Source organism: Pavona decussata, unplaced genomic scaffold (genome assembly GCF_977016875.1).
Source record: "Pavona decussata unplaced genomic scaffold, jaPavDecu1.1 SCAFFOLD_217, whole genome shotgun sequence".
Classification (NCBI taxonomy): Eukaryota; Metazoa; Cnidaria; class Anthozoa; order Scleractinia; family Agariciidae; genus Pavona; species Pavona decussata.
The window spans coordinates 2,011,657-2,024,504 of record NW_028145622.1 but is presented as its reverse complement, the minus strand read 5'-3'; the positions used below and the strand labels follow the sequence as shown (position 1 = coordinate 2,024,504).

The following is a 12,848-nucleotide window of genomic DNA, read 5'->3' as shown; positions in this document are numbered from 1 at the left end:
CCTCTACTTATTCCAAAAGAATTTATAGTAAACATTTTCCAACTTGCAATACGAGCAGTGTCAGGCTGTCAGTAAAAGTTCCTCGTAAACTCTAACTGGTGTATTAGATACAGCGAACATAGAGGTAAGACCATGTGTCAAGTGGTCGCTTACAACAGGTTTAAAACAATTGCAAAAATAATAACATCACCTGAAAAAGTAGCCGCGGTAGCTTACGAGAGGTTCCAACTATATGGTTTTGACTGGGAAAAATTTGGTGTTATGGATAGATGGTCCCTTATGGGAGGTGGTCGCTTACGAGAGGTGGTCACATATCGAAGTTGGACTGTATGCTAATAAGACACAATGTTAACATTAACGTCAACAAAGATTTTCTTTTTTATGACATCTAAGTGTACAGAGAAAGTCAAACGTGGCTCCACTTTTAAATCAAATTGACTTCTTTACAAGCCCTTTATGCAAAAGTCTTAAGCTTTTGAGTGACATGAAAAACTAATGACTACAGAAAGTAACCCTCCATGTTTGCAGCCTGTATAACTGGTCTCATCATTTAATTACCTAAAGGCGAATTTGTGGATAGAGGTATTGGCGTCGTAGTTGATTCTTGGCTTGTTACAACTGAAAAACATTCAATTCCAGATTTTATAAAGAATGTTTGGCTGCGTGGCAAGTCTTGACAAAAAACAATACATTCTTTTCCAAATTTTACAGTCTTTGAAAGGTGAAATTCAACAAATCGCATCGACATTCACCCTGATTACCAACTGTGCTTCTCTTCAAGGCCTTAATGTGCTAGACGTCTTCAGCTTTTGAGTTTTATGAAAACGAATGACTACGCTAAGAAACCTTCCATGTTATTGGCCACTTACATTTGTTTCATCATTTAATTACCTGAAGGCGAACTCGTGGATGGAGGTGCCGGTGTCGTAGTCGATTCTTGGTATGTTACTACTAAAAAAGATTCAATTCAAGATTTATCAAAGAATGTATAGTTTGGGGTCACGTCTTTCCGTCAATCGTAAATCGTTTGTAAATTTTTTTAAGACTTTAAAAGCTGATCACCAAGCGGGACATGCCCTTTTTACTTATGCTGTTCATTAGCTTGTAACATGTTGTTTGAATTATAGTCGAATCTCCCGTAAGCAACCACCAAAAATGCCGAGATTTTGTTGTCGCTAACGAGAGTCGAACCAGAGGGGGCCTCGTCCAGGAACAGGTCTGACACGTCTACATATTGCAAGAGAATTTATTGTAACCATTTTCCAAGTTGCAATACGAGCAGTGCTAGGTTTTCATTAAAAGTTCCTTGTAAACTCTGACTGGTGTATTAGATACAGCGAAAATAAAGGTAAGACCATGTGTCAAGTGGTCGCTTAAAATAGGTTTAAAACAATTGCAAAAATAATAACATCACCTGAAAAAGTAGCCGCGGTCGCTTACGAGAGGTTCTAACTATATGGTTTTGACTAGGAAAATTTTGGTGTTTTGGATAAATGGTCCCTTATCGGTGGTGGTCGCTTACGAGAGGTGATCACACATGGAAGTTGGACATGTATGCTAATAAGACACAATGTTTACATTAACGCCAACAAAGATTTTCTTTTTTATGACATCTAAGTGTACAGAGAAAGTCACACGTGGCTCCACTTTTAAATCAAATTGATATTTTTACAGGCTCTTAATGCACAAGTCTTAAGCTTTTGAGTGGCATGAAAAACCAATGACTACACGAAGTAACCCTCCATGTTTGCAGCCTGTATAACTGGCCTCATCATTTCATTACCTGAGGGCGAATTGGTGGATAGAGGTGTTGGCGTCGTAGTCAATTCTTGGCTTGTTACAACTGAAAAAGATTCAATTCCAGATTTTTTAAAGAATGTATGGCTGCGTTGCAAGTCTTGACAAAAAGCGATACATTCTTTTCCAAATTTTACAGTCTTTAAAAGGTAAAATTGAACAAATTGCATTGACATTCACCCTGATTAACAACTGTGCTTCTCTTCAAGGCCTTAACGTGCTAGACGTATTCAGCTTTTGAGATGTATGAAAACGAATGACTACACAAAGAAACCTTCCATGTTATTGGCCACTTAAATTTGTTTCATCATTTAATTACCTGAAGGCGAACTCGTGGATGGAAGTGCCGGTGTCGTAGTCGATTTTTGGCTTGTTACAACTGAAAAAGATTCAATTCCAGATTTAACAAAGAATGTATAGTTGGGTGTCAAGTCTTTCCACCAATCGTAAATCGTTTGTAAATTTTTAAAGACTTTAAAAGCTGATCACCGAGCGGGACATGCCCTTTTTACTTATGCTGTTCATTTGCTTGTAACATGTTCTTTGAATTATAGTCGAGTCTCCCGTAAACGACCACCGAAAAAGCCGAGATTTTGTGGTCGCTAACGAGAGTCGAACCAGAGGGAGCCTCTTCAAGGAACAGATATGACACGTCTACTAATTGCAAGAGAATTTATTGTAACCATTTTCCAAGTTGCAATACGAGCAGTGCTAGGTTGTCAGTAAAAGTTCCTCGTAAACTCTGACTGGTGTATTAGATACAGCGAAGATAGAGGTAAGACCATGTGTCAAGTGGTCGCTTACAACAGGTTTAAAACAATTGCAAAAATAATAACATCACCTGAAAGGTAGCCGCGGTCGCTTACAAGAGGTTCCAACTATATGGTTTTGACTGGGAAAAATTTGATGTTTCGGATAGATGGTCCCTTATGGGAGGTGGTCGCTTACGAGAGGTGGTCACATATCGAAGTTGGACTGTATGCTAATAAGACACAATGTTAACATTAACGTCAACAAAGATTTTCTTTTTTATGACATCTAAGTGTACAGAGAAAGTCAAACGTGGCTCCACTTTTAAATCAAATTGACTTCTTTACAAGCCCTTTATGCAAAAGTCTTAAGCTTTTGAGTGGCATGAAAAACCAATGACTACACAAAGTAACCCTCCATGTTTGCAGCTTGTATAACTGGTCTCATCTTTTAATTACCTGAAGGCGAATTTGTGGATAGAGGTATTGGCGTCGTAGTTGATTCTTGGCTTGTTACAACTGAAAAAGATTAAATTCCAGATTTTATAAAGAATGTATGGCTGCGGGGGAAGTCTTGACAAAAAACGATACATTCTTTTCCAAATTTTACAGTCTTTAAAAGCTAAAATTCAACAAATTGCATTGACATTCACCCTGATTACCAACTGTGCTTCTCTTCAAGGCCTTGAAGTTCTAGACGTTTTCAGATTTTGAGTTCTATGAAAACAAATGACTACACAGAGAAACCTTCCATGTTATGGCCACTTGAATTTGTTTCATTATTTAATTACCTGAAGGCGCACTCGTGGATGGAGCTTCTGGTGTCGTAGTCGATTCTTGGCTTGTTACAACTGAAAAAGATTCAATTCAAGATTTAACAAAAAATGTGTAGTTGGGTGTCAAGTCTTTCCACCAATCGTAAATCGTTTGTAAATTTTTAAAGACTTCCAAAGCTGATCACTGAGTGGGACATGCCCTTTTTACTTTATGCTGTTCATTTGCTTGTAACATATTATGTGAATTATAGTCGAGTCTCCCGTAAGCGACCACCGAAAATGCCGAGATTTTGTGGTCGCTAACGAGAGTCGAACCAGAGGGGGCCTCTTCAAGGAACAGGTCTGACACGTCTACTTATTGCAAGAGAATTTATTGTAACCATTTTCCAAGTTGCAATACAAGCAGGGCTAGGTTGTCATTAAAAGTTCCTCGTAAACTCTGACTGGTGTATTAGATACAGCGAAGATAGAGGTAAGACCATGTGTCAAGTGGTCGCTTACAACAGGTTTAAAACAATTGCAAAAATAACAACATCACCTAAAAAAGATACCGCGGTCGCTTACGAGAGGTTCTAACTATATGGTTTTGACTGGGAAAAATTTGGTGTTTTGGATAGATGGTCCCTTATGGAAGGTGGTCGCTTTCGAGAGGTGGTCACACATCGAAGTTGAACTGTATGCTAATAAGACACAATGTTAACATTAGCGTTAACAAAGATTTTTTTTTTATGACATCTAAGTCTACTGAGAAAGTCAAACGTGGCTCCACTTTTAAATCAAATTGACTTCTTTACAAGCCCTTTATGGAAAGGTGTTAAGCTTTTGAGTGGCATGAAAAACCAATGACTACACAAAGTATTCCTCCATGTTTGCAGCCTGTATAACTGGTCTCATCATTTAATTACCTGAAGGCGAACTCGTGGATAGAGGTATTGGCGTCGTAGTCGATTCTTGGCTTGTTACAACTAAAAAAGATTCAATTCAAGATTTTATAAAGAATGTATGGCTGCGTGGCAAGTCTTGACAAAAAACGATACATTCCTTTCCAAATTTTACAGTCTTTGAAAGGTGAAATTCAACAAATCGCATCGACATTCACCCTGATTACCAACTGTGCTTCTCTTCAAGGCCTTAATGTGCTAGACGTCTTCAGCTTTTGAGTTTTATGAAAACGAATGACTACACTAAGAAACCTTCCATGTTATGGCCACTTAAATTTGTTTCATTATTTAATTAACTGAAGGCGAACTCGTTGTTGGAGGTGCCGGTGTCGTAGTCGATTCTTGGCTTGTTACAACTGAAAAAGATTCAATTCAAGATTTAACAAAGAATGTATAGTTGGGTGTCAAGTCTTTCCACCAATCGTAAATCGTTTGTAAATTTTTAAAGACTTTAAAAGCTGATCACCGAGTGGGACATGCCCTTTTACTTATTCTGTTCATTTGCTTGTAACATGTTGTTTGAATTATAGTCGAATCTCCCGTAAGCGACCACCGAAAATGCCGAGATTTTGTTGTCGCTAACGAGAGTCGAACCAGAGGGGGCGTCTTCCGGGAACAGGTCTGACACGTCTATTTATTGCAAGAGAATTTATTGTAACCATTTTCTAAGTTGCAATACGAGCAGTGCTAGGTTGTCATTAAAAGGTCCTCGTAAACTCTGACCGGTGTCAGTAGATACAGCGAACATAGAGATCAGACCATGTTTTGAAGTGGTCGCTTACAACAGGTTCAAAACAATTGCAAGAAAAAAACATCACCTGAAAAAGTAGCCGCGGTCGCTTACGAGAGGTTCCAACTATATGGTTTTGACTGGGAAAAATTTGGTGTTTTGGATAGATGGTCCCTTATGGGAGGTGGTCACACATCGAAGTTGGACTGTATGCTATTAAGACACAATGTTTACATAAACGTCAACAAAGATTTTTTTTTTTATGACATCTAAGTCTACAGAGAAAGTCAAACGTGGCTCCACTTTTAAATCAAATTGACTTGTTTACAAGCCCTTTATGGAAAGGTGTTAAGCTTTTGAGTGGCATGAAAAACCAATGACTACACAAAGTAACCCTCCATGTTTGCAGCCTGTATAACTGGTCTCATCATTTAATTACCTGAAGGCGAACTCGTGGATAGAGGTATTGGCGTCGTAGTCGATTCTTGGATTGTTACAACTAAAAAAGAGTCAATTCAAGATTTTATAAAGAATGTATGGCTGCGTGGCAAGTCTTGACAAAAAACAATACATTCTTTTCCAAATTTTACAGTCTTTGAAAGGTGAAATTCAACAAATCGCATCGACATTCACCCTGATTACCAACTGTGCTTCTCTTCAAGGCCTTAATGTGCTAGACGTCTTCAGCTTTTGAGTTTTATGAAAGCGAATGACTACACTAAGAAACCTTCCATGTTATTGGCCACTTAAATTTGTTTCATCATTTAATTACCTGAAGGCGAACTCGTGGATGGAGGTGCCGGTTTCGTAGTCGATTCTTGGCTTGTTACAACTAAAAAAGATTCAATTCAAGATTTAACAAAGAATGTATAGTTGGGTGTCAAGTCTTTCCAGCAATCGTAAATCGTTTGTAAATTTTTAAAGACTTTAAAAGCTGATCACCGAGTGGGAGATGCCCTTTTACTTATTCTGTTCATTTGCTTGTAACATGTTGTTTGAATTATAGTCGAATCTCCCGTAAGCGACCACCGAAAATGCCGAGATTTTGTGGTCGCTAACGAGAGTTGAACCAGAGGGGGCGTCTTCCGGGAACAGGTCTGACACGTCTATTTATTGCAAGAGAATTTATTGTAACCATTCTCTAAGTTGCAATACGAGCAGTGCTAGGTTGTCATTAAAAGTTCCTCGTAAACTCTGACCGGTGTCAGTAGATACAGCGAACATAGAGATCAGACCATGTTTTGAAGTGGTCGCTTACAACAGGTTCAAAACAATTGCAAGAAAAAAACATCACCTGAAAAAGTAGCCGCGGTCGCTTACGAGAGGTTCCAACTATATGGTTTTGACTGGGAAAAATTTGGTGTTTTGGATAGATGGTCCCTTATGGGAGGTGGTCACACATCGAAGTTGGACTGTATGCTATTAAGACACAATGTTTACATAAACGTCAACAAAGATTTTCTTTTTTTATGACATCTAAGTGTACAGAGAAAGTCAAACGTGGCTCCACTTTTAAATCAAATTGACTTCTTTACAAGCCCTTTATGCAAAGGTCTTAAGCTTTTGAGTGGCATGAAAAACCAATGACTACACAAAGTAACCCTCCATGTTTGCAGCCTGTATAACTGGTCTCATCATTTAATTACCTGAAGGCGAATTTGTGGATAGAGGTATTGGCGTCGTAGTTGATTCTTGGCTTGTTACAACTGAAAAAGATTAAATTCCAGATTTTATAAAGAATGTATGGCTGCGGGGGAAGTCTTGACAAAAAACGATACATTCTTTTCCAAATTTTACAGTCTTTGAAAGGTGAGAGTCAACAAATCGCATTGACATTCACCCTGATTACCAACTGTGCTTCTCTTCAAGGCCTTAATGTGCTAGACGTCTTCAGCTTTTGAGTTGCATGAAAACGAATGACAACACAAAGAAACTTTCCATGTTATTGGCCACTTAAATTTGTTTCATCATTTAATTACCTGAAGGCGAAGTTGTGGATGGAGGTGCCGGTGTCGTAGCCGATTCTTGGCTTGTTTCAACTGAAAAAGATTCAATTCCAGATTTAACAAAAAATGTATAGTTGGGTGTCAAGTCTTTACACCAATCGTAAATCGTTTGTAAATTTTTAAAGACTTCCAAGGCTGATCACTGAGTGGGACATGCCCTATTACTTATGCTGTTCATTTGCTTGTAACATATCACGTGAGATATAGTCGAGTCTCCCGTAAGCGAGCACCGAAAATGCCGAGATTTTGTGGTCGCTAACGAGAGTCGAACCAGAGGGGGCCTTTTCCAGGAACAGGTCTGACACGTCTATTTATTGCAAGAGAATTTATTGTAACCATTTTCCAAGTTGCAATACAAGCAGTGCTAGGTTGTCATTAAAAGTTCCTCGTAAACTCTGACTGGTGTATTAGATACAGCGAAGATAGAGGTAAGACCATGTGTCAAGTGGTCGCTTACAACAGGTTTAAAACAATTGTAAAAATAATAACATCACCTGAAAGGTAGCCGCAGTCGCTTTCGAGAGGTTCTAACTATATGGTTTTGACTAGGAAATATTTGGTGTTTTGGATAAATGGTCCCTTATCGGAGGTTGTCGCTTACGAGAGATGGTCACGCATCGAAGTTGGACTGTATGCTAATAAGACACAATGTTTACATTACCGTCAACAAAGATTTTCTTTTTTATGACATCTAAGTGTACAGAAAAAGTCAAACGTGGCTCCAATTTTAAATCAAATTGATATTTTTATAGGCTCTTTATGCACAAGTCTTAAGCTTTTGAGTGGCATGAAAAACCAATGACTACACGAAGTAACCCTTCATGTTTGCAGCCTGTATAACTGGCCTCATCATTTCATTACCTGAAGGCGAATTTGTGGATAGAGGTTTTGGCGTCGTAGTTAATTCTTGGCTTGTTACAACTGAAAAAGATTAAATTCCAGATTTTTTAAAGAATGTATGGCTGCGTGGCAAGTCTTGACAAAAAACGATACATTCTTTTCCAAATTTTGGAGTCTTTGAAAGGTGAGATTCAACAAATCGCCTTGACATTCATCCTGATTAACAACTGTGCTTCTCTTTAAGGCCATAATGTGCTAGACGTATTCAGATTTTGAGATGTATGAAAATGAATGACTACGCAAAGAAAACCTTTCATGTTATTGGCCACTTAAATTTGTTTCATCATTTATTTACCTAAAGGCGAACTCGTGGATGGAGGTGACGGTGTCGTAGTTGATTGTTGGCTTGTTACAACTGAAAAAGATTCAATTCAAGATTTAACAAAGAATGTATAGTTGGGTGTCAAGTCTTTCCACCAATCGTAAATCGTTTGTAAATTTTTAAAGACTTTAAAAGCTGATCACTGATTGGGACATGCCCTTTTTACTTATGCTGTTCATTTGCTTGTAACATGTTGTTTGAATTATAGTAGAGTCTCCCGTAAACGACCACCGAGAAAGCCGAGATTTTGTTGTCGCTAACGAGTGTCGAACCAGAGGGGGCCTCTTCAAGGAACAGGTCTGACACGTCTACTTATTGCAAGAGAATTTATTGTAACCATTTTCTAAGTTGCAATACGAGCAGTGCTAGGTTGTCAGTAAAAGTTCCTCGTAAACTCTGACTGGTGTATTAGATACAGCGAAGATAGAGGTAAGACCATGTGTCAAGTGGTCGCTTACAACAGGTTTAAAACAATTGCAAAAATAACAACATCACTTGAAAAAGTAGCCGCGTTCGCTTACGAGAGGTTCCAACTATATGGTTTTGACTGGGAAAAATTTGGTGTTTTGGATAGGTGGTCCCTTATGGGAGGTGGTCGCTTACGAGAGGTGGTCACACATCGAAGTTGGACTGTATGAATAAGACACAATGTTTACATTAACGTCAACAAAGATTTTCTTTTTTATGACATCTAAGTGTACAGAGAAAGTCAAACGTGGCTCCACTTTTAAATCAAATTGACTTCTTTACAAGCCCTTTTTTGCAAAAGTCTTAAGCTTTTGAGTGGCATGAAAAACCAATGACTACACAAAGTAACCCTCCATGTTTGCAGCTTGTATAACTGGTCTCATCATTTAATTACCTGAAGGAGAATTTGTGGATAGAGGTATTGGCAGCGTAGTCGATTCTTGGCTTGCTACAACTGAAAAAGATTCAATTCCAGATTTTATAAAGAATGTATGGCTGCGTGGGAAGTCTTGACAAAAAACGATACATTCTTTTCCAAATTTTACAGTCTTTAAAAGGTGAAATTCAACAAATTGTATTGACATTCACCCTGATTACCAACTGTGCTTCTCTTCAAGGCCTTAATGCGCTAGACGTCTTCTGCTTTTGAGTTGTATGAAAACGAATGACTACAGAAAAAAACCTTCCTTGTTATTGGCCACCTAAATTTGTTTTGTCATTTAATTACCTGAAGGCGAACTCGTGGATGGAGGTATTGGCGTCGTTGTCGTTGCTGGGCTTGTTGTAACTTAAAAAAGATTCAATTCAAGATTTAACAAAGAATGTATGGCTGGGTGGCAAGTCTAGCCATTAATCGGAAATCGTTTGTAAATTTTTACAGGCTTTGAAAGCTGATCACCAAGTGTGACATGCCCTTTTTTCTTATGTTGTTTATTTGCTTGTAACATGCTGTTTGAATTATAGTCGAATCTCCCGTAAGCGACCATCGAAAATGCCGAGATTTTGTGGTCGCTAACGAGAGTCGAACCAGAGGGGGCCTCTTCTTGGAACAGGTCTGACACATCTACTTATTGGAAGAGAATTTATTGTAATCATTTTCCAATTTGCAATACGAGCAGTGCTAGGTTGTCATTAAAATTTCCTAGTAAACTCTGGCTGGTGTATTGGATACAGCGAACATAGAGACCAGACCATGTGTCAAGTGGTCTCTTTCAACAGGTTTAAAACAATTGCAAAAAAATACTAACGTCACCTGAAAAAATTACCGCGGTCGCTTACGATAGGTTCTAACTATAGGGATTTGACTGGGAAAAATTTGTTGCTTGGATAGGTGGTCGCTTATGGGAGGATGTCGCGTACGAGAGGTGGTCACACATGGAAGTTGGACTGTATGCTAAAGAGACAAAACGTCAACAAAGGTTCTCCATTTTATGACATCTAAGTGTACATTGGCAGTTAAACGTGGATCCACTTTTAAATCAAATTTACTTCTTTACAAGCCTTTTATGCCCAAGTCTTAAGCTTTTGAGTGGCATGAAAAACGAATGACTACACGAAGAAACCCTCCATGTTTTCAGCCTGTATAACTGGTCTCATCATTTAATTACCTAAAGGCGAACTCGTGGATGGAAGTACTGGCGACGTAGTCGGTGCTTGGCTTGTTATAACTGAGAAAAGAGTCAATTCAAGATTTTACAAAGAATGTATGGCAGGGTGACAATTCTTAACATTAAACAATACATTCTTTATCCATTTTTACAGTCTTTGTCAGCTGAGATTAAACAAATCGCACCGACATTTACCCTGGTTTCCAATTGTGCTTTTCTTCAAGGCCTTAAAGGGACACAGTCACCTGGTGCACATGCGCATTAGATACCATTTCTTAGCTGATTTGCATATCACACTTCATCACAAGTCTCGCGCTGAGAAGCGCATCCTTTGAAAAATGTAAACAAACCTTGTCGAGTCGAAGTATTTGCCAGTCAAAATTATTACTAATAGTGATTATAGACCTAATGTCATTTTAGAACACTCATTTTCTTGATACCCTTTTTGCCCTATAAATATTCATTCAAATAATGATTTCTGATTGGGCAGTTTTTTGTTGAACACAAAGACAACAATAGAGGACAAAAATATCCTTTCTAGGAGAGAGCAGAGTTTAATTCAGCTTAATGGATAAACCCTGGGATGCTTGAGTCGATGTAAGAATTCATTTTGAATTGAATGGCTGATTACCTGTTGGAGTTCAAGATCGTTCATTGCATAAAACAAGATGCCCCTAAAGGCATTTTCGCGGGATGCTCAGTGTGGCCTTATCTATTCCCACTGTATGCTTCTCAGATTTTAAAACTATCCTAACTAATGGAATAGTTAGCGTGATCTTGTTTCCGTATTCCCTTGTGTTACGCTGCTTATCGTTATACACGGAAATTGCATTACGATAGCGTGGTTTGACTTACGTTTTCTATCCTGGTTATATAATAGAAAACGTGAGTCAGGCCATATGTGTGATCATTACGTTATCGTAATGCAATTTTCGATGTAACGATACTCGGTAGCGTAACACAAGAGAATACGGAAACAACATGACTCTATCTTCGTGACTCAAACAATTCCATTAGCTAGGATAGTTTTCTTTTCTGGTGTAATTTCAATAAAAGTGTAAGATTACAAATTGTTCTCGTTTCACCAAAAAAAACAAAGAAAAACAAGCAAAAAGCTTTCCTAAATTAAACCTTTAAGTAAAGATTGACAATCAAACCTTTAATCTTTTTAAAAGTGGATTTCTAATTCAAGTAGCGTTTAAGCATCAATTCAACCAAGTTATGTGTTATAAGCGACCTTTCCTACTTGCATTTTGGTTCTACAACTGTCAAACAAAGCATGATTCGTTCGCCAGGAACTCTCCAATTACCGTCATTTAAACTGCCGAGTGCTTCTAAAAAGTTATTCTTTTGATTCGCTGCTTTAAAAGGCAAGAGAGAATGAAGGTAAGAGAGGTAATACCCCATATAGGCCCTATTCCCATCGTAATCCCTCTGAAGTTATTTTTAGATCTCCCGCGAGATCCAGTGTCCCAAGAGGGTTAGGTGATAACCAATCATATATCCTGAATTTTACCCACGTTGACAGCTGAGCCGATTCCCACGCAATGCTACGCGTCTTTTGCGAATTGTTATAAAACAAAATGGCGGAACATGCCTACAGGAAGCAGTGTCTGCATATATTTTGTGGATGAATGCGAGTTTAAAGTGGCTGTATTTGGACAACGCAGATTGGAAAAGAATCGCTCCGGCATGATTTGTTTTAGAGCCCAGTTGGCGGAAATTATTCAAGAATATTACAATACAATTAACTGGCGAAAATTGAAAGCCGTGGTTGAACAGACAAATACAAACATCTCAGCCTAGGTACCAATTTCAATATTTTTATCGCAGTGATTACAAAATCCCTTCAGTCATTGAAATCTACGTTCTATTTACTTTCTAATAACGTATGTAGTTGAGAGATCCGTTGGAAGAAACTCGAGAACAAATCTTTTTTCATAGAAGAGTGTTACATTTAGCTGTCGAAACATTGAAACCCGCGATTGAACAGACGTGTATAAACATCACAACCTCCAGCACGAATTTTAATATTTTTATCTCAGTCAGTGTGTTCAAAATCCCTTTAGTCATTTGAATCTACATCCCATTAGCTTTGTAATTACGCATGTAGTTAAGAGATTCGTTGGAAGAAACGCGAGAAACAAATCTTTTTCCATGCAAGAGTGTTACATTTAGCTGTCAAAACCACGATTGAACAGACCAGTATAAACATCACACCCTCGGCACGAATTTTGTATTTTTATGTCACTGAGTTCAAATTTCTTTGGTCATTGAAATCTACATTCCATTAGCTTTCTAATCACGCATGTAGCCAAGAGGTTCTTTAAAAGAAAGGCGAGAAACAAATCTTAGTTTTTTTATGCAAGAGTGTTACATTATATTTGAATTGAAGCCGCGATTGAACAGACGAGTATAAAGCCTGGTTTACATGTAGGACGCAAGCATAAGCATAAGCACAAGGCTGTTTACACGTGCGATAAGCATAAGGTGACATACGCAAGCGCAGAAGCATAAACATTTGCTGCCGCCATTTTGCAAATGGCAACGCG

At 38.3% G+C, this 12,848-nt stretch overlaps 2 protein-coding genes across 17 annotated transcripts in view; one reads left to right on the top strand and one right to left on the bottom strand.

The window, feature by feature from the left end:
- The window catches only part of LOC146459758 (cubilin-like), a 407,624-nt gene that overhangs the window by 7,314 nt on the left and 387,462 nt on the right, over nt 1-12,848 (bottom strand). For 3 of the 14 annotated variants that reach the window (XM_085088981.1, XM_085088982.1, XM_085088984.1), the window contains exons 20-24: nt 10,297-10,356; nt 9,417-9,476; nt 9,084-9,143; nt 5,766-5,825; nt 4,228-4,287 (exon numbers count right to left, since the gene is read on the bottom strand). In XM_085088981.1, the coding sequence (XP_084945107.1) occupies nt 4,228-4,287; nt 5,766-5,825; nt 9,084-9,143; nt 9,417-9,476; nt 10,297-10,356 (300 nt within the window). Of the gene's footprint in view, nt 1-558; nt 619-891; nt 952-1,783; nt 1,844-2,116; nt 2,177-3,005; nt 3,066-3,337; nt 3,398-4,227; nt 4,288-5,765; nt 5,826-9,083; nt 9,144-9,416; nt 9,477-10,296; nt 10,357-12,848 lie in introns of all 14 variants that reach the window. The other 11 variants (XM_085088978.1, XM_085088979.1, XM_085088985.1 and 8 more) reach the window with 9 other exon arrangements.
- The window catches only part of LOC146459763 (oxidation resistance protein 1-like), a 354,795-nt gene that overhangs the window by 61,845 nt on the left and 280,102 nt on the right, over nt 1-12,848 (top strand). The window lies entirely within an intron of this gene.